Source organism: Mus caroli, unplaced genomic scaffold, assembly GCF_978045245.1.
Source record: "Mus caroli unplaced genomic scaffold, Mus_caroli_1 scaffold_13, whole genome shotgun sequence".
In the NCBI taxonomy this organism is placed as follows: domain Eukaryota; kingdom Metazoa; phylum Chordata; class Mammalia; order Rodentia; family Muridae; genus Mus; species Mus caroli.
Window position 1 is genome coordinate 42,992,862 of NW_028227268.1, and position 22,139 is coordinate 43,015,000.

At 51.8% G+C, this 22,139-nt stretch overlaps 1 protein-coding gene across 5 annotated transcripts in view; it reads right to left on the bottom strand.

The window, feature by feature from the left end:
- Rab11fip4 (RAB11 family interacting protein 4) overlaps positions 1-22,139 on the bottom strand; it is a 106,382-nt gene that overhangs the window by 29,598 nt on the left and 54,645 nt on the right. For 2 of the 5 annotated variants that reach the window (XM_085829766.1, XM_021176629.3), the window contains exon 1: positions 7,752-8,059. The exons of the other annotated variants lie outside the window; for them this stretch is intronic. In XM_085829766.1, coding sequence (XP_085685892.1) covers positions 7,752-7,781 — 30 coding nt within the window. In that variant the 5' untranslated portion in view covers positions 7,782-8,059. Of the gene's footprint in view, positions 1-7,751; positions 8,060-22,139 lie in introns of those variants that run through there. 5 annotated transcript variants of the gene reach the window in all.

Here is a 22,139-nt window from a genome sequence, read left to right on the forward strand (position 1 = left end):
GTTCTTCCTCTGACATGCACCAACCTCCTGTTACCTGGCTCACCCCCTGCAGCAGCACCCACAAGTTAGTGTTACCTCCTGAAAGCAGGGGCTGGAAATCCCTGACTGCACAAAAAGTGGAGAAGTCAGCTAGAAGCTACCAGAACCTTCAGAGAAGACAGGCAAGGGACAGAGAGAAGACCTGTGGAAACACGGCTTGAAGCCACTACTTGCTCACTGAACACCCTGCAAAGCCCCATCACCAAGACCTGACTGCCAGGACCTCGAACATGACCCACTGCCCCAAAACCCTGCTCCCACCTCAGAGAGTATCCCAGAGAGTATCCACAAGGTCCACCGGAACCCTTGAAGGGTCAGGACTCACCCTACCTTCCACCTCCATTCTACCGACTGCTGCAGCCCAGCCCCCTGAAACAACGGTAACTCAGGACACCTGCTCACAGGACTCCACCATCGCTCCCGGCCCAGAGCATCCATAGACTGTTCTGTGAGACCTGTCACGGAGAGCAGCACATTGGTGTCACAATCAAGCGAGAAGGGCCTTCTGCTAAGCACCTGCCGTGTATTATCCACTCCCAGAGGGGGAAGCTCAGACTGCGGGCAGACATACAAAGAACCGCAGGGCCGTAAGGATCAAGTCTGATATTCAGCTCAGTGAGGAGGGCTCAGAGGAATCCCCAGACTCTTGGTGAAGAGCTCTGAGCACCAGAGAATCCAGAGTCGAGACGTGAAGGCTGTTGAGACAGACACCAGTAGTGCTGGCAGCACTGGGGCTTGGGTGGAAGGGTCAGAACCCACGGCACAGACCCAAGGGTACTCATCCTGTCCTCCTGGCCCCAGGAAACTCTGCTGGGGACAGATGTGGACGAAGGCTTTAAGGGAAAGCGTATGTTAAACAAAACAAATCAAACCTCAGGCACAGTGAAAAAATGAAGGAAGGGAAGGCCCAAGGGATATACACGGGTCAAGGAGGCTAGAGAGATGGCTCGGCAATTAAGGGCACACACGTGGCGATCTTCCAGAATACATGGGTTCAGTTCCAGCACCCACAAAGTGGTTAACTTTGTGTAACTCTAGTCTCAGAGGATCCAACGCCCTCTACTGGCTTCTGTAGGTATCAGGCATGCATGTGGTACAGATATGCATAAACACACACAGACACTCATACACACACACACACACACATTTATAAATTGTAACTAGTTAAGAGGCCCTCCTATCACATCGGTCTCTTGCTGCTTGCTGCCTTGAGGTGGGGGTGGGGGGATAGGGATGGGGGTGTGTGTATGTGTGTGTCAGTAACAGCTCCCCGCTCCTGGGGAAGGAACCTGAGGCTCAGAGTGGCTGTTCTGCTCTCAGACCCACACAGCTGCAGAGTCCACAGGGATCTGAGTCCAGTACACAAGCTTGCCCATTTGAACCACATAACGCTGTCCCTCAATCAATTCTGGGACCACTACAGGTGGCTCTTCTGTCCCTGCTTTGTAGAAACTGGGTGAATTACATAATTTCTCCAGAGGTTACCTAGTTTCTGTGTTTCATTAAATGCAGTAAGAGTGCCTCTGTTTTAGATGCACTGTTATTTTAAGTATACCAAGAAAGGAAAGGGGCTGTCAGCTAAGTTATAACACCACCAAGTGTATACTACACACACCAATCGGAGATATCAACATGCTAAAGGGAAAAGCTGTCTCAAAATCTGGGGAGAGTATAAATGGGAATGAGGATCCAGTCAGTTCTTTATCCTGTGTGTGCCCATGGTGGTCAATGACTCCATACTTGTACAAATGAGCACATACATGTACACACATTCTTTCTGTCTCCCCACCCCTCTTGATGCTGTAAGAGCCTTCCAGCCCTCTTCTCTAATGGGTACAACTACCCACTATGCAGCTAACTACACAGAGATGTGCTGGCCAGGACTGCCTTGCAGACAAGGACCTCGCTCGGCCCCATGGCCATCACCTCAAGGTTATTACCTCCCTGTGCCAGGCAGAGTTGCTCTGACCACCACCCACTGTACCAGCCAAGTCAGGCTGGCTGGCCTCACTTCCCAGGATCTGCAGAGCTCAAAGCGGCCAAGCTGGACCAGCAGGTACATCGGGCTCCCTGGAAGACTACCAAGGACAGTCACCTAATGTGGCCAGGGGCTGTACAGCCTGCACCTTTTAGCCTGGCCCCTCTCCAGTCCTCCCGCAGCCTCTGCAGCTAGATGAAGCCACAGCACTTTAATAAGGCGGATTGTGGGCTGCTGGGCAGACAGCAGCCCTGCTCCAAGTGAGCCTTTCCCTGGGCACAGGTGCAGGCACGGGCAGGTCACGGCTAGAAAGAAAAACAGGGGCTGCTCCCCTTTTAGACTACTGTGATGTGACGGGGTGGAGTGGGGTGGGCAGAGCTGTGCAGAGTGCACAGCCCCAGAGAGCAAAGGCCAAATGCAGCCCCACACACACCAAGCCCCTGGGGAGAAGGCTGTCACCTCAGAATGTGCTTTGCATCTCATTCACAGACTGCCACCAAGGTGCCAGCCTCTTGGACCCAGAGGGTGATGTGCAGAGACCAAGATGGTTTCTTTAAAATTACAGGCACTGAGAAAGGACTTTGCTTCTCTTAGACAGACAGACCCTCAGGAGGTGGAGCCCCCACACCCCACTGTGCCCTTCCTATCTCATCAAGACAATACCTGCTAGCCTCTCTGTTGGGAACTGAGCTTATCAGTCCTGAGAAAAAGCCAGGGAAGATGGCAGGATCTGAAATGCCAGCACAAGTGCCCTTCGGGTTTACATACTGTGGGGTCATGCATAGGGTGTGCCCGGAGGCAGCACTTTTGTTCTTGTGCAGCAGATGAGGACGCCAAGGTACAGAATTAAACAGTCTACCTCAAGCAGCGAGTGGTGGAGCCGAGAGCCAGGTCTATGCTCAGATGTTTTCAAGCTCCCAAACCTATCTTTCTACCTTAAGAAAACAGGCCCTGGGATCTGGCTGTGTGAGGAACAGGGACTTCCCGGTGGTTGACACAGGCTTTTTCTCTCAGGGGAAACCAGTGAACAGAAACAAAGGAACAACTTCTACACTCTCCCATCTGAACACAGGGACTTAAGTTGAAAGCCAAAAGAACACATACACACACACACATACACACACACCCTACCTTTGGCTCTCATCTCTTTCCTCTCTAGCTAGCTGAGGTATGATGTATGGGTTCTCTTTTTACGACACCAGGCTTATAGGAGAAAGCCTGAGCCTGGCATAGTGACATATTCCTATGTGTCTATGTGATTCTAGAACTGGGGAGGCAGAGACAGGAGGATGTCTGTGAGTTCCACACCAGCCTAGATCACACATTGATTGCCAGGCCCTAAAGGACTACATAGTGAGACCTTACTTTTTTTTTTTTAACGCCCCCCCTCCCCCGGTTTTCATTTTTGAAGAGGTAGGGGGGCTAGAGAGGTGGCTCAGAGGTTCAGAGTGTGTGTCTGCTCTTCTGGTGGACCTGGGCTTGGATTACTAGCACCCATGTGAGCAGCTCTCAGCTGCCTACAAGCTTCGATGGGGATCCAATTCCTCCGCCTCGGCCAGTGCTTTCACTCAGGTGTGCATGAGTATACACACACACACACACACAATCTCTGTCTTCATTTAAATAATGTTAACATAGTTGGAAAAGAACTCATTTGTCTGAGAAGACAAAACTGGTTGAATCACTTACAACTCTGACCAAGGTAGACACTCCTTCCTCTTTGTTAAAGGAGTCAAGCAGCAGGGCTGGACATGCTGCCATTACTAGAACCCACTGCTGGACAAGGCTGAGACTGGAGGTCACCCGGACAACTATGGCACTGGCCTTTCAGTCGACTTTTCCAGGATACACACATCCCCGGCTGTTGCTTTTGCCACTCATCCTAGTCTCAGGTCACGGTAAAATCAAGGAAGGGATCAACAGGCTCCCCAGGTACCCAGGAAGGTTCTGAGAGTCCGTGTCACAACTCCCTAAGAGTCTGACTTCGTAGGAGCCCAAGTAAGGTCCTTCAGTTCTAATGGGCCCATGTGAACTGGCCGATGCTAAATTCCATTTAATTAGCAGTAGCTGGATGAGGCCCTAGGTGCCTAGGTAAGGACTGCCAGGTGCAGTCAGACAGCTGGCATGAGAAAATGAGACCCCCAAGCTCAGGCTTTGGAGGGCATATTCTCCACAACCTGCTGCCCACTGGAGCCTCTGGAGCAACGCTGCTTTGAAATGAGGCCAAGCTGAAAGCTGCCAACAGTCTTGCCCAGGAGAAATAGCCACCAACTCATTCCAGCCTGAGAACGCAATGGCACCCTAACTCTTGGTCACAAACCATCCTGGGTCAGTGGAAGGGGAGAGGTGTCTAAGACACACACTTTGAACCCCAGAAAGAGATGAACCCCAAAGCTGCTGCCCAGGTATGTGAAGGCCTCTTCAGGATCCTTAAGGGACTGGTGTCCTGAATTAAGAGGCCAACTGCCCACAGCAGACAAGTGGAGGGACGTCTAGCCCCCTGAGGCCAAGGAAGATCTGCAGACAGATGGGAGCCAGTGAGCGTGTGGGCTACAGAGTGGGTCTTATAGTTGGTCTCGCTCCACTCGACAGGAGCTGACCAGTATGAATAATGAGACCAGTTCCAAGCACAACTCTAAGACCCAGCTACCAGCGTGTCACCAGCAAGGCTTTTACTAGTTCCAGTTCTGTGGTGGAGAACACACCCACGCAGAGTCACGTGGACAGGCTTATCTGACCAGTCCCAGGTTGAGGTCAGGAAGCTGACAGCAGACTCAGTCACACAGACGTCTTTTCTCTGAGAGATACCATTTACCCCTGAAAACCAAGGACTCCAAGACAGCAGGGTCACGTACTGCGACTAGGGCAGATTTCTAGCCGCACCCCAGCTGTCTGACAGCAGCAGGATCCCTCCGTCTCTCAGAGCTTATTCCCTTGGTCTGTCTCCAGGCACAGCTAAACCCCGCAGTCCTGCTGGACACACCACATTAGACACAGGGCCCACCTCAGGAACGTTACAGTCACTGTTCCTGCCGCCTGTTACTCTTCCGTCGAGGTTTCCCTTCTCAGTAGACTTCTCTGGCCGATGGTTAAAACCCAGCAGCCCTCTGTTCATCCTGCCTGTTTCCCACCCCATCTTACTGGATGTCTAACTCCTGGCTAGTCTGCCTCATTCCCACAACGCAGCTCCAGGAAGCAAGGACTCACATGCATCTCACTCACTGCCTCCGCCAACACTGAGCACAGGAACCTAAGTTTCTATGCAGTGAACGAGTGAAGCAGCATGTGCCTGCCTTGTGCCAGGCAATATGAGCTGACAGGAACGGCAAAAGCACAATGCCCTGCAATGCCACCTGACAGAGGAGGAGACAAGGTGCCATCCAGGAAAGCAGATCACGGTGACTGACGAAACACCAGGCAGGCATGCCAAACCATACGCCCAGCTGGTTGGAGCAGGATCCCCATGATTCTAGCAACGACACCAGAATGGTCTTCCTCATGTCATGACCAGTGATTTGACACCATAAAGAACTAGTTACTGAGCCGTGAGCTAGCAGAACTGACCCAGAGAAAACAGAGCGACACCCCAGGGTCCTGTGTACCTGGTGAGGCCTGGGCGCGAGACCCCACTAATGCCAGATGGTGAGACAGAACAATGAATCTTCCTACTTAAAACACAAGCCCTGTGCCGGGAGACAGCATAGGCCAGAGGGTGGATGGGAACTTTCTGTATAGGCTATTCCAACCCTAGAGATGCCTGCCTGTCTGATCTCACAGGAAACCTCCCCCCCCCCCGCCCCGTTCCAGTTCCCCCTGACCCTCCCCTAAAATAAATATACAGAAGTAATATCCTAAGATCCCTCAAGACAAGATTCGCTGTGGAGGAGCCATAGGCACAACAGGCTACCGAGAAGAACTTCCAGCCCCTAAAACAAGGCACCTAGCTATCACCACCAGGAAAGTGAGTGAACTGTGACAGCTCTAGAGAAAAGGCCTCCCAGGACAGCAAGACGCTGCAAGGGGCCAACTTGCTTTAGGCCTGGCACAGACAGACAGAAGGGGACCTCCTCCTGCCCCCATGCTGTTGCTCTGTGGAGCCCCAGAAAGGACAGCTCAAACCACTGGGGTCCTCCTAACCTCAGCCTTTCCTCCTTCCCCCAGCTAAAGCCCTGACCAAGGACAGGCTCCAGGCAGTCTGTCCCATAAGATCTCCCTCAGGGCAAAGGTCAAGACAGTCCAGCTTGCTTACCTGGCCTGGCCAGTAAACCATCCCTGCCCTGAAGCCCAGTCTTATCTCTCAGGTTTGCCTTGTCATTTACTCTGATCCCCACACCTAAATCCCAGAATCCCAAGGTCTGAAGTGGTTTCCACCAGGTAGCACAGCCAGCAAGCTGTGCTGCCTTCAGTCAGGCTCCAGCCACACATTCTTCACCAGCTTCCCCCAGGTCTATTGGCCACTGACCTCAAAGAACCAACATGAACTGGCCCAGGTATTCAAGGTAGCTGGGTGGTGTCAGATTATACCCTGGAACTCAAGGTCCTCTGGAGGGCAAGGATGTGTCCCACATATAAAGTTCTCTGGGTATTTAACCCTGCCTGCCTCTTGTGAGAGTCCGCTAAGCAGGTTAAAGTCTGGGTCAGTGCCACAATACCAGAAGCTGGGGCTGAACCGTGAGATCTCAGCTAGTGAAGGTGGGTGGAGGAGATGGCAGTGGTCTTTTGCAGTTGTAAAACCCTCCCCACTGAGACTCCTTTCCCTTGCAATAACAGACACCATCTTTCACCAGGGAAGGGCCCTGGAAACTGCCCCAGGGAATGTGGGAACCCAAGCAATCATCACCTGCCCCTTGCTCTGTTAAGAGAGACAGAGGCTTGGAGAGCATCAGGAACCAGTGCAAAGTGGGGCCCAATCCAAAATGACTAGAGCAGCAAGCACGAGGCAGGACCTCTGACCCCTCTGCTACTTTAAGGGGGAGGGGGAAGGGGTGCTATAAATCAGCCAGTAGAAAACTGGCGAGTCCTTCAAAGTTCAGCAACGAATCATTTCTAGCTCTTTTGGGGAAAAGCAAGACCAGAAGTGGGAGATGATACTGTCTAGGGCTGTATTGGTACCACGTTTACAGAGGCTTCCATGCTAGGCCCTGGGAAACACTTGTCGCAACGGAGAAGCAACTATGACAACAACTTACATTGAGGTGGACTGTGAGCTCTTACAGGACTCAAGGGCATAGGCTGGTGGCCTGCGCACACCTCCACCCATAGGAGCATCTTGCTGAGGGGAAGCAGGTCCTGTCTCAAATCCCTACACTACTAGGCTGGTTCTGTCTTCTAACCCCTCAGATGCCCCCGGAGAGGGGAACAGCAGGAAACTGGCTTCATGCAGTCGCCATCACCTACGGAAACAACTTCACCACTTACAGCTCCCTAGGGAAGCAGCCCAGCTAAGAGCAGGGCACTGATGGGGGCTGACAAGCTCTCTTCCCAGTCCCACCAGATCCCCCCTAAAACACTTCTGGAACAGCGCCACAGGGATCGCGGCCACCCTCCTCGGGCACCAAGTTGGTTCCGCTCATGCTCGCACCTGAGCGCGGGCCGAAGGCCCGGAGCAAGCAGAGGGGTCAGTGGTTTTGCGAAGGTACTCCGATCTCCCTGGCCAACACAGGGAGGGTGGAGGCGAATCCACCAACTTCCCACTCCTGGTGCAAGCTAGGTGCGTCCCGCGGTCGCCGCTTACCTGGCATCCGGGAGCCGGCGGGGAGCGCATCCCCCGACCGGCCGCAGGTCGGGCCGCTGCAGATGAACAAGAAGCCGGCCGCTGGTCGCGTCGGGTCGGGCGGGGTACGCGGGGACGAAGCCAGCACCGTGCTCAGAAAACAATCCGGGAGGCGCGCTGCTCCGCACCAGTTGAAGCCGCCGGTCCCGCCCCCGCCCGCACCCGTTGCCGGGAGACCCGCGTGGGCCGAAGGGGCTCTTTGTATCAAAGCTGCCGTGACATCACGAGGCGCCCAGGCTCCCGGGGCTCCGGCGGCCCGGCCTTGCACAGGGGGCGGGTCCTGAGGCTCAGAGGCCTGGGAACTCGAGCCGAGGGGGCGGGGCCCAGGTAGCCCCGCCCACCCAAGGTAAGGGGCAGGTGGCGGAGGCGGTGGCCGCCAATGGCCACACGGTCGGTGCCTCGGTGGGTGGAGCTTGTCTGAGCGTGCAGTTTACTGCCAGCAGGTCAAACACCAGAGTTTGGATGAAATTCTCCGGCCATCTCAATGCTATGTCCCTGTTTGATGTCACTACTCAAACTTAATATCTCAGTCCTGCGAGACTCAGGCAGCACTGTTCGGCTCAAACTCGTGAACTAAAAGCCTGCCCCAAACCACCACCAGCTGAAATCTGATTTGGAGTCCTACCCACAACCAAGCGAAAGCTATCCATAGCTAGCCCAGCACCAAGACACAAGTGGCAAGTATACAGGAAACAAGTACCAAGATAAGAACTGGAGAACTCAACAAAGAAAGAGTTCCATCAGGAACACCGTCTCCCTCTCAGGCTTTCACACCATTCAGGATTTAAATATGGCCGAAATGTTAGAATTCAAGCAAGACAGCAAATGTTAGGACCACAGTTTCCCTTCAGTTCGGTAGTGTTTTACATCACTCGGGAAAAGCCTGATTACCTTCCTGACTGGCCTCAAGCCGCGTTCTCATGTTCTTTATACACTACACTCTGACACAAATACTCGGGTATACTTAGGATGGACAAGGTGACTTCACATCACACACACACACTCTCACACACACATATACACACTCACACTCATACAGACTCACACTCATACACATCCACACACACACACACACCCCTACCTCTGCTGCTCTCTAGCTCAGCATTTCTCAACCTTTGGGCTGCAACCCCTTTGGAGTTGAGTGACCCTTTCACGGTGGTCACATTTCAGATATTTATAGTACAATTCCTAACAGTAGCAAAATTACAGTCATGAAGCAGCAATGAAAATAACGTTATGGTTGGGGGTCAGCACAGCATGATGAACTGTGTGTTAAAGGGTCACAATATCAAGGAGACTGAGAACCACTACTCTGGCCCTTTGCTCTCAACCTCTTTCTCACCTGCTGTGTGTGAGCAATAAATTTCCAACTACCTCTCTGCTTACCTGGTCAAAGCCCACTAGAGTTGCAGCTTTGCTTGGACAGCCTTAGCTAGAGGGGACCTCCTGGTGAATCCCATCTTGTAAGGCCTTCTCTGAATTTATGTCATGTAGTTTCTACATAACCTTTGGAACTGTGTACAGATGCCACAGACAGTTTCTCACACTGTCTCAGTCCAATCTCCATCCTAGCTAGTCAGGGTCAATGAACCATATCTTGGCTTTGGAGGACAGCAGAGCTGGGTTTGAGTCCTGCTTGCCAGCTCCTTGACTTGGGAGTTTCCATAAGATTTCTGAGACTCAGTCTGTAAGACGAGAACGCTACAGGCCATCTCCTGGGTTGCTGTGTGCCCTCTCATTGTGAGCACACTGAATGCTAAGCCCTAGGCAAAGGTCAGAGAGACTCTTAGGTGCTTGGCTCTGAGACCTGAACTCGGTGGTCTCTAGTGGTTTTGGCGTGGTTAAATCCAGGTGATCTATCTTGTTTTCTCCTCATCGGTTCCAAGGCCCATAATGTGAACTAGTCCAGGAAGTAGGACTTGAGGTAGTCATGACTTCCGGGTATCTGCAGTCATTTAAGCAAACCAGTGGGAAAAGTGAGACCTGATAACACCCTCCCCATCCCCAGCTCACACTAAGCCGGGGAAACCCAGGCTTTTAAAACACACTAGTCTGTGTAAGCACTTTTTTTCTGATTCCCCCTCTCCTCAGATGACATGTTTAAGAACTCCATAGAGTGGGTGGTGTCACTTTTGACTTTTGACTTTTCTCACAGGAAGTGGGTTAGGTTATTATCCTACAAGCCAAGTTGAACTGGATATGGTAGTTTATGGCAGTAACCCTAACAGAGTCAAGAGGCCAGGGGATTGCTATGAGTTTCAGGACAGTCTGTGCTACAAACTGAGACCTTTTTCTCAACAAAAATAGCCAAAAGGCAAAGCGATAGGTGTGCGCAGATGCAGTACCACCAGGAAGTTGCCCAATGTGCTGAGGCTTCAGTTTCTTCCTCTATAAAATAGAAATAAGACGCTTCCTCTTTCAGGTGTGGGGTGTGGGTGAGACAGTGAGGTACCTGTGCAGACCAGGCCTGTCACACCATAGCATCCCTGCAAGGGATCCCTTAACCCCAGCACTCGACAGCTGTCTAACTCAGTGTAGGCCCCAGAGCCAAGGCCATGGCAAAAAGACCCTGCAATTAATTCATCTACTCAGTTGAGAGAACAGTGATTGGCATTTTAGGATTTAGAGGTAACAGTGATGGGCATCTTAGATTAGACCCCCGATTTACAAAGAATTTTTTTTTTTCCAAGACATGGTTTCTCTGTATAGACCTGGCTGTCCTGGAAAACAATCTGTAGACCAGGCTGGTTTTGAACTCAGATATCCACCTGCCTCTGCTTCCATAGTGCTGAGATTAAAGGTGTGCACCTGGCAATCTTAATCGTTGGGAATTAAATTAAATTGTGGAAACATTTTTAAATGTTGGGAAGAGGCCGGGCAGTGGTGGTGCACGCCTTTAATCCCAACACTTGGGAGGCAGAGGCAGGCGGATTTCTGAGTTCGAGGACAACCAGGGGAACACAGAGATACCCTGTCTCGAAAAACAAAACAAAACAAAAAAACAACAAAAATAAATGTTGGGAAGAACAACAACAATATATATGTATATATATATATATATATATATATATATATATATATATATATACATATATATATATACACACACACATATACACATAAATATATACTTAGCACAGAATCTGAGAGAAAGCAGGCACTCAGAAAATAGAAGTCATTACTAAACTATATGAAGGGTTAATAACGAGAAAGCTTCAGGCTGCCTGAGAAACTCCCTGCAGAAAGATTGAGCCTCTCCCTGGGCAGTTAGGAGCAGGGTCTGGACTAGGACTCAACATGCCAGGAGAACTCCTGGTACAGATGCCAATGTGATAAGGACCTCTGCCAACATTTGCAACCTTGGGAAAGCAGAAAATAGGTCTATGGACAAGAATCTTCCCGCTCCAGAATTCCTTTTTTTTCCCCCCTATAAAACCCAAGCCTCTTACACTCTTGTGCATAGTCTCCATTCCACTCCCTGATTGTTCTGATTAAAGAACAATTCTGCTCCTGTAGAGTTTCTTCACCTCTGCTGAGCCCTATCTATACTGTGGATACAATATTTTCATGGCTAAGGGTCAAGTGGAGAGCAGGGAGGAACTGAAAGCCTTGGGGAGGAATCTTCCCGTAGACTTCCCGGAGAGGCCTGCCACCTGCCAGTGGGGTTCAGAGGAGAAGCAGTGACGTTGAGGTGGAGGCGCTGACTGGCTCCAGTGGCTTTAAGGACTGAACAACATGTGGGGACCCGAGAGTTAGGGCAAATCTCTGTGCCCCTGGTTCAGATGGGGGTAAAGGCTGTGGAGCTCTGTGGAAGTCCATCACTTGGGCGGTAGAGGCAGTAGGATAAAGAGTTCAAGGCCACTTTTAGCTAGACAGTGAGTGTAAAGCCAGCTGGGGCCACCCTGTACCCTAACTCAAAAAAAAAAAAAAAAAACATAAAGAAAACTATAGCAAAACAACTCACAATAGCAAAACACCTAAAATGTATGAGGCAGAGGCTTGGGGTCTCTGGGAGTTCAAGGCTAGTCTGGTTTATGTAGGAATTCTAGGCCAGCCATGACACTGTCTCAAATGAAGGTTGAAAGAGTTAGTAGAAAAGAGCTGGGTATGTGGCACCACTGGAGACATCTTGTCTAGCATGCCCAAAGCCCCTGGGTTTAATACCCAGCACTGTACAAAGAAAGCACCCAAGAATGAGTTAGCAGGAAATATTGTTCTGCCCTTGCCCTTGAGGCTGGGGACATCAGGTGTCTTTCGTTAGCATTCCTTAGTCTCTTAGGTATGGGTGTGTTTTACACATTGTGACATCAAACGGTATTTAGGTAGGAAACTGGATAAACAGTTCATGTACTCTCTGTTCATGTACCTCAGAGATAACCAGGACTAGTCTCAAAACCACACAGCGTTTGTCTATTAAGCAGGCCCTGATGCTACCTGCCAGTGGAGCCCGATCTTCCTGCTCTGTTGGATGGGAGACGGGCAGAGGCGGCGAGTGGCAGGGAGTTAGTTGCTGTTTTTACCTTGTTAGCCCAGTGGCTTGAGTCTCCTAAGGAACCTGACTTGCTTTTTGAGGAGAAAAAAAAAAAAAAAAAAAAACAACATTCAAAACAAACCCTCTTCCAGAGAATGTATCCAAGAATAACTTTCAGATGGCCCAGCCACTCTGAAAGATTGATTCTTCCTGTCATAGGACTGACTTTCCTGCGGGTGTGGGTACACCATACTCCCATGAAGTTGGATGACAGAGTTGGTAGAAGCTGACAGAGAAAAGTGTCAGCAAGCAAAACCCCTGCCCTCCAAAACTGCAGGGTCATTTGGGTGGCGTAGGTGGGAACGGGCAAAACCCCTGCCCTCCAAAACCGCAGGGTCATTTGGGTGGTGTAGGTGGGAACGGGCAGTTATTAGGTGAGTCCACCCCTCCTGACTTATAATGATGTTTCTTCCCACTGCCAGCACCCAGTGACTCACTCGCCCAACCTCGGATGCAGAAAAGGAGCCATTCGTCGGTGTTAGCGTTACCCAAGCTTACCGACCTGTGTGAGTGAGCCGACCACAGCTGTGGGCTAACAGCAAATAGAAAACCGCCACCTAAGTCTGGCCCCAGGGGTCTCAAACTGGGTTCTTTGAACACCCCCTGGGTTCTGTGGAGACCCTGCCTGAGATGAAAGCTCCAGGCAGCTGATAAGACTGAGAGAAGTCCCATGGGTAAGAGCGCATGCTACTCCCGTAGAAGACCTAGTTCAGTTCCCAGCACCTACGTCAGGAAGTTTACAACTCTCTGTAACTCCGGATCCAGGGGATCTCATGTCCTCTTCTAAAGTCTGAGGGCATGTGAGCTCACATGTACACACACACACAGTAAAGAAAAGCCAGGTGGTGATGGTTCACGCCTTTGATCCCAGTACCTGGGAGGCAGAGTCAGGCAGATCTCTGTGAGTTTGAGGCCAGTCTGCTCTACAGAGAGGTCTAAGACAGCCAAGACTACACAGAGAAACCTTAGCTGGAAAAAACAAATAGAACATACTCCACAAAGTTGCCTCTGACATCTATTTACCACCCAGCATCGGGCACATACTTGCAGAGATAACAAACAAACAAATGACCAACAAGATAGCTCGTTCAGTAAGGTCACTTGCCAGCTGCCACTAAGCCTGATGGCCTGAGTTCAACGCTTGGATCTGACATGATGGTCTCCTAAAGACTGTCCTCTGATCCCCACACACAATAAATAAGTATAATAAAAAGATCTTTTTAAAAAAAATATTTTTGAGACAGAGTCTCTCTACATAGCCCTGGCTGTCCTGGAACTCACTCTGTAGATCAGGTTGGCCTCAAACTCAACGAGATCTACCTGCCTCTGCCTCTCGAGTGCTGGGATTGAAGGTGTGTACAGCCACACCTGGCTAAAACATTTCTTAAGATTAAAAAATTTAAGAGTTTCCCTATGTCTACTTAGCATATGGTCTTCTATGTGAGGCCACATTTACAACTTCTCCAGTGTTACCACACCCAAAAGCAGCTCCAAGTCAGGAATGGCTTCACTCCTTCCTGCTGTCCAGTCTACCTGTGACAGGCAGGATCTTAGCCAGGCTCCTCCTCCCCCTCCAGTCCAGTTCTCTCCAAGATAGACATCAGTCATTAACTAGAACTGTCAATATCAGTCACACTGGGTCACATGAGTGGGTTGCTTCTGTCAACACATACACCCTGGGCATGACAACTCCTGTTCAATACGGTGTCACTGTGCAGCAAAGCCTGCTGGGAGTGCACCACATGCTCTTCTTGTCCTTTGTCACCTCTCTTCAGAGTTTCCTAGAGTACACACTTAGAAAGTGTCAGCTGACTTAAGTCTCAGTTTCCAGTCTCAGAACACAGTGGATGGATGTATCATAATAGTATAGTGGTCCAGGAAAGGAAGAGAGGTACAAGCAGGCAGGCAGGAGCCTAAGTGTCAGTCACCCCAAGTGATCTGTCACTCCAAAGGAAAGTCACGTCCGATCACCTACTCAGGAAACCCGGAAGCCCCTGGAAGCCTGAGCCCTTCCTCTCAAGCAGGTTTGTGCCATGGACTGCACAGCATCTTCCTGGGAAGTGGAGCCAAGCATCTTCCCGGGAAGCAGGACCTCTCCTCTTTCCCACTCCCATCCCTTTGATTGGCTTTCCCGGATCTACAAGCCTCTCCTGAAAAGCTGATGCTGGACAGCATAGGCGAGGACTCCTCCACCTCCACACCCTGTGCTACACCAGGAATGGATCCTGCAATAAGCATCTCTCCTCTGCAGGCAGCATCAGGGCCTCAGGCCAGCTCCTTCCTAATACCTGGCTGGATCCTATGCAAATTGTGTGCAGATTGGGGTGGTACCAGGTCTTCAGGGTACACAGCTCCATTTTCTCTCTTCCTCCTTCTGCTTCTCCCTCCTCCTCCTTTTTGAGGCAGGGATTCACTTTGTAATTCTAGCTAGCCTAGAAGCTCGATATATAGATGAGACAGAGTTAACCCTCACACACACACAGAGAACTGCCTGTTTCTGCCTCCTGAGATTAGAGGCACACACCACCACCCTGGGCCTATAGCTCCAGTGCCTACAGGAGTGAGTTTTCTTAGTCATTTAAACCTGACAGGAGGGGATGATGGTGAGAAAAGCCATGTTTCCTCTTTGACACACACCTTTGAGTCATGCAGTCACCCAAGAAGAGGCGCCTGGGGAAGGGAAAGGAACAGGGGTTCTTTTGATTCAGAGCTGGGAGGACTAGGAGGGAAGTTCCTTTCCCTTCCATTGGTGACAGCAGGTAGCTGCTCACCACACCCAGGACAGTGTAAATACTTCTCTCTCCAGACTTTCCCCTAGACTAGGGCAGTCAGGATAGGTCACCCCACCCAGATCGATTACTGCCAACTTAGAGAGCCTTCAGAATGGCTGGTAAGACAGCGGTTCCTGCCCTGCTCGGCTTGCTGACTCTCTCAGAACCCACAACTGTCTACAGGCGGCTTACCGTTGGCAAGCGGCAGTGTGAAGCCAGGTGCCCGTGACCCTGGGTATAAACTGTTCAGGTGAGCGGGAAAGCCGTAGCAGCTGCCCTGCTTGAAGGCTCGCTGACAGCAATGGGCGTGACCACATGGTCATGGCCGAAGGTACCACTTGTTCCAGTACTCCTTCCTAATGGGTGAAGACATGCTTTGTGCCAGATGCTGTTGTGGGTCTTGTGGGTATAGGGTCTTTGTGAGCAGTACAAAGTCTTGGCTGGGTGCTGTGGAACTGGCAGTATCAGGGTAGTCGCTGATAAGCAAGCATGGGTTCCGAAGAAAATGATGATGGCTTGCCAGGGCCCGCACTGAATGCCAGGGCCAGGGCTAGCTCAAAAACAGTAACAGCAAAACCCAGCACATATTGGAATGAGAGGGGGAGGAGGAGCGAAGAGGGAGGGATAGAGAGGCACTAGGGTGTGAAGACTTATCAGCTCCAGGATTCAAGCAACGATCTCTGCATCTGGAAATGGTCACAGTATACCTGCTTGCTACCTGGAAAGCTGTCTGTCACTCCGCCAACATCAGGGGCTGTCTGTCGCTAGCCTCTTTCCCACCAGCTACAATTCTGGCAGAGACCAGGTTTCTACACCTCAGGCTTCACTTTCAAGCCCCCTGCCTCTCATCATCACAGCCACCACAGGGCCAGGGCCGGGCATGCAGCTCCTCAGGGACCCTCTCCATGCGCCACCACGGGGTGTTGGGTTTGGGAAGCAACGGTGAGCAGTCCCCAGGCCTGGTTCAGTTGCACAACAGCCCGGGGCACACGAGTGTAACTTCCCCTCACTAAGAGCCTCAAAGGGCTGAAGTGTGGCTTAGGACAGAGTACTTCCCTAGCATGTGCAAGGCCCTGGCTTCAATCTCCAGTTTTCCAGAACAGAGGGGGTGGGGTGGGGGGATGAACTGTCCCAAAAGGGGTGGCAGTTTAAGTGGGAAATTGAAGCCTACATTAAAACAACAACAACAACAACAAAAGCCTCGCCTATAATCACAGAGTGTAGTAGAGACAAGTAGGAGCAAACTGGGAATACTGTTTTATTATCAAACATGCGGTCCTTTCCGGCTATTAGGAAAACTCCCGTTTCTCCTGTAAAACTCTACCACAGTGTGACCTCCGGTTAAATATTCCCTTGTCTTGTCAAAGTGACAGTGATCCCTATGCTTTAAGAATAAGAACTGCCGCTGTGAGGAACTGTCCTTTCTTTAGGCCCCCCCACCAGGTTGCTATTTCTGAGGTGCAGGGACATTGTCCCCGGTTGTCTTTCAACTCCTTATGTGTCAGGCATACAGCAGGCTGAGGATCACACACATACCATGAAGGGCAGAGAGCCTGCCGGGTGTGGGTTAGCGGAGCCTTTGGGGGAGTTCCTAAGACTCTGTTGGCTTTCTGAGATGAGGTCTTGCTGTGGAGCCCAGGCTGGCTATGATGACTCTGATATCTCTGCTTCCTCGGTGAAGGCATTCGACAGACACCATGCTCAGCTCTGAGACATACATTTGAAGAGAGATAGTGAGGGTATCAAAGAGGCCTCCTTCAAGACACATCATCTTATCCTAGAACAGATCTGAGGAGACCCCCTCTGCTCCGTGGAGTCTGCGCCCTAAGAAATGATCATTTCCTATGTGTGTGTGTGTTGATTTTTTTTTTATTGTTTTCCAAAATAGGGTTTCTCTGTGTCGTTTCAACTGGCTTGGAACTTGCTCTGTAGCCCAGGCTGGCCTCCAATCACAGAGATCACTAGCCTCTGCCTCCCAAGTGCTGGAATCAAGGTGCGCACCACCACACCCAGCCTCCTGCAGCTGATTCTTAACAAGAACCATCAATGATTGACGATCTGTTGTGTGCCTCCCTCACCATGCTGCTCACATTCACCAGCCACACAGCTGCCGCGGTAGGACCCATACTACAGAAGGGGAATAAAGGAGTGACCAGCCTGGGTCAGAGCTGAGACTCACCTCAGGTCTACCTGGGCCAGGAAGCGGCTCCCTCCGCTCTCCGTCAGCTGTCCAGAGGTGACCACTGTCCAGCACGGTCACTTCTTACCAGGTGTCTTGGGGATTCACCCACATGTGCCTCAGCTCTGTCTGCCCTTAAGTCTTCCCAAGAGTTGCTGTGACACTCCTTAGTGTGCTCCTGTCCTTCCTAGTTCTCTGCCTCATTCGCAGCACAAATGAAGGCCTCTGCAAGGGACACTCCAGGGTGCTGGCCATTAGTCTCAGGAAACACACACACACCCCTACTTCTGGATATGGGTAGATGTAGACAGTGATTTTTCTGGTTAGGACACACTAAAAGGCTTATAATCCCACTTTGAAAGCAAACAAATCCCTCCAAATTGTCTCCCAAATCATCTCAGTGGAAAACACCCCCAAGCCGCAGCAGACACGTGATCTCAGCAGGCTTGCAGGCCCAGGACTCCAGGAGGGCCCACTGCCACCAGCTTACTTGGGCCTCCCTCCCCAGTCTATCCCTGGATAAACAGAAGGCCACAGCAGCAGATAGACCGGCTGGTTTCTCCTCTCAGCGCGCGCGCGCGCGCGCGTGCGCGCACACACACACACACACACACACACACACACACACACAGCTCTTTGTGGCTTCTCTGCCAGGGTTGGGCTCAGCAAAGGAAAACCAAAGGCGCCTGGCCTCGGGACACTGAGCCACTGTTCTTCCTACTTAAGGAGAAACCACAGCCCAGGGATGAAGGAGCTACTGTGTTCAGGTGGAAACTGGAGAGGCTGAGCCCAGAGAAGGCCAGTTGGGGGTTGCCCTACAAAGAGGCTGTTTTCAGGCCAGGTTTCCTGCTGTCTCAACTTAACCACAGGGCTGCACTCATAGGGTGAGGCCCCTGGCATCCATTCTGCTCAGGCTACAGCCCCAGCCGGCCTGCTGCTGGCCACCTGTACTTTAGTATCTCAGTGTGGGGTTCTAACCTGGACAGCAGGGTAGACAGCAGTCATTTCCCTGGATATTTTGTCTTTGATTGTGTGCTCTTTGGCTGTCTTCAGTCCTTTGTGGCTGAACCGTTTCTCCTGCTCATTTGTTTGTTCCTTGAGTCGGGGCCTCCTGCATTCCAGGCTGGTTTTAAATTGGATATGTAAATGGGTGATCCCAAACTTCCCTTATTCTCCTGCTTCCGTCTCTCGAGTGTCAGGGTTACAGGCATGCACTACCACGTCCGGTTTTATGCGGTACTAAAAATCAAACCCAAGAGCCTCATGCATGCGAGGCAAGCACTCTCCCACCGAGCTACACCCCCTGCCTGTTTCATTTTTATTATCATCATTCAGTTAAAACAGGGCTTTTAAATCCTGGCTCTCCTGCTGCAGCCCCCCAGAGCACTGAAGTTACAGGGATACACCACGGCATCCAGCCCCTTATCATTATTTGCAGCGGCTGCGTTCTCTATAAAGTCACCAGCAGCTCTGAGTCGGTGAATAATGACCCAGCATTCTTCAACACCTGAGCCCCTGGAGATACAGACTTCCCCCTGTGCCCACCTCTGCTCTAAATATGGCTCACCCTGTGCTTCAAAAGCCCTGTCCCTTCTTCCCTTGGGATGGGGAGAAGGGGGTGTATTCATACACTCATGCCTTGCCTGACCTTTGGCTTTAAATTCCATTGCATGTTGATACCCAGCCTGGACCTCTCTCCTGAGTTCCAGACCCCTGCACCCAGCCGCTTGAAGGAAGCCACCGGGGTGTCCTAGGCATCAGACCCTTGAAAGTACAAGAAAGGCAGGAGGCTGAGGGATTTCACCGGCTCTCACAGGACTCCAGAGTAGGGATGATCACCTCAGGTGGTCCCAAAACAAAGCACAGAGGTAGAAGCTTTGAATCCCTCTTGGCCAGCAATGGAAGGCAGGTGGCTCCAGGGGTAGCTGCAATTCCTTGGTGAGAAAGCCCGGGTGCCCCCTGGGGAGGGCCTGCTACAGCACACACTTCTGAAGGTAGGAGAATGAGGGGCTGGGGCCAACAGGGATCTGAATTCCTCCTTCTACTTCCTGGTAACATGGCCCCAATACTTGAGAGGCATCCAAAGGGAACATGTCTACAGACTTGATGCCGAGTCCCCCTCGCCCCCCGCCACTCGCTGTGTCCTTCAGCCCCATTCCCACTGCACTTAGCTAACCAGACATGCATTCACCCAGAGCTCACTGAGGGTGACCATCGCAGGGTGAGTCTCAGCCTATGGCCCCACAGCAGCAGGTCGTGTGTCTGCAGTCACCTGCTGTTACCATCCGAGATTAAAGACCCCAGCAGTCTCTAAAATGCCAAAAAGGGCTCTTCATGTGTGAGCATTAGCCCCATCTGGCCTCCTGGAGGCCTAGCACACAGCCAAGGGCCCCTATGGCTCAGGTCTCTGCCCAGCCGCCTTGCCCCCCGCCCCCCTCCCCGCCCCCGGGGTCTCCCAGGCCCCACTCTGAAGAGTGCAGCAGATTCTGAAACAGTCCATCAGCCAAGTTCCCTCTCACTCAGCAGAGCAGGCTCTGCCTTCACATCTTCTTAGCCTCACTGCCCTTAGGCTTAACTCATGTCACCTGTCACCTCCCAAGATGCCCTCCCTCTACAAGAGCAGCAACTGCTCTTCAGCACTAAGCCGGTTCACCAGCTCCCTTTAAAATAACTGTAAAGTCCTGTAGGTTAGAGGGATCATGCAGTGTTTTCTTTCCAGACAAAGCTTTATAATGGTTGTTGGCTTTCCAAGACCTAGTGTGACCACCATGCTTGCTCCTGGGACTCCCTCAACACCAGACCTGGCCCGAGGACTCTTCAGACATCCAAGATCTGCCCTGACCAGTGAAGCACTCACCCAAAGTCTGGACATCCAGCCCCCGACAAGGAAGTCTTTTCCTGCTTCAGGCTCAGCATCTAACCACTTGACTTTAACCCAAGTCCAGGCACAGCCTATAGGCTTTGTGGCCAACATGAATGCCAGATGAGGGGCTCTCTTCCTGGCCAGTGACAGACTGTGGGGATTTTGGTCTTTCTACCTAGTGCCTCATACTCCCAGCTATGAAATGGGAATAAAAGTACTTACCACACAAGGAGCATTTAGGGGCAGGCTCCCAACACATGGTGGTGGCCGGCATAGCCTCTATCCTCATGCTGCCCAGGCCACCTGCTAGGTTGGTCCTTCCTCATGGCAGATCAGAACAGCTACTATCAACTTCCCCTCTGCTGGGCCCGTGGGAACCTTCAGCAGAGGCTTGCTCCTTCCATACTGTTTGCTGGGCTTCCTACGTGGGCTCTCCCTGCTTGCTTTCAAGCTTCTAAACTCTTTTTATGGCCAGCGTGCATGCATGTCTCTTTGTGTGCACCTTCAGGCCTCCAAGGAAGGGAGCAATAGAACCTAAGGCCCCTTCCAAGGGGAAAGAAATGTGGGTGAGCCAGTATTCCAGGAGGGGGCTGTTGTTTAGGGCTATTGGACAGGTGGAAGTGGCTGCACCAGCATGCAGGGCCCGAGGACCACAGGAAGGCTGCCTGAGGTTGGGAGGCTGTTTCTGGACTCACAGTCAGCCAGCACTGCCCTCCCTGGTCCACCAGGCAGGGTGCAGCTAACTGCATTTGCAGTGCAACTTTTCCAAGCCTCAACTCCTAGACCTTCGAGAACTTGAGAGAGGCCCTGCCGGGGTGTGCACATGCAATACTAATACTTGATGCTGTGCCTTGCCTGCAAAGAGCTTCAGGCCCCACCTAACCTGGATGTAGCTGAGTATATACCATTCTCCCCATTTCACAGATTTAAAAAGCTGAGACTCTGAAAGATTGGCCCACCAGAGGACATGCAGGGTCAGGATGCTGGCCTGCCTGCCTGCACTGTGCACAGCCCTTCCAAATCCAGCAGAAGGTCAGCTGGATCGGGTCAGCATGAGGCTGCCCAAGGGCAGCTTTGCAGCTATGTGGGCTTCTGTGGAGATGGAGGGAGAACCTCTGATCAGAAGGGCCCCAAGTCCAGAGTCCCAAGCATTTGGCATCAGGATCCTGTTAGATCTGAGCCCGACTCCTACCCCAGGTGCCCTGCTGCTCTTCCAGTTTCTGAAGGCACCATGCCACGAAAGGCACCAGCTCACCCTAAATAAACCTGCTTTCTGTCGCCTTCCCCATCCTGGGCCCCTCTTTCGGGGCCCCATGGCCCGATCCGTGTCTAAGAATACCAGGCTAGGGCAAACAAGAGCTGGCACGCTCGCCTTGGGGACAGGCTCTCCCTTGACTGTTTTGCAAAGGGCCAGTTTTGGCGGCCCAGGCATTCAGTTCCCTTCATTAGAATGGGCCCCGAGCTGGCAGCCACTGACCTCTGGACCCACTCCATCAGAGCAGGGATGAAAGCAGAGAGAAAGGTCCCCAAGGACCTGCCCTTGCCCAGCAGCTGGGACAGAGATCTGAGTGGGAAGTGGGTGCAACGCTGGACACTCCACAGGCAACCAAAGAGACAGGACACAAAGCCCTTTCTGAGGGCCATCGGGGACAGGCTCACAAAGGTGGCCCTCAAGCAAATGCAGCATGAGAACCAGTCAAGAGGCGAGAATCAAGGCAAGGAGAAAGTGAGACCCGAGGAACAGCAGCTTTTCTGGAACACTTGGGAGCAGAGGCAAAAACAAGAATAGGATCCTGATGGCACCCACCCAGTGCCAGACAGAGGGTGAGGTTCACGCGGCCCAGACCAAAGGCAAAGATTCCAAGTGTGCATTCTTCCAGAAACTGGGGAGGTTCTGTGAGCTGATGCACATTAGCATAACAAACGCCGAGCTTTCTAGACTGAGGGCGCTTTGCCTGGGGCCTCACGTCCCTGAGGGGACATTCAGACCCTGGGGAAGCAGAGG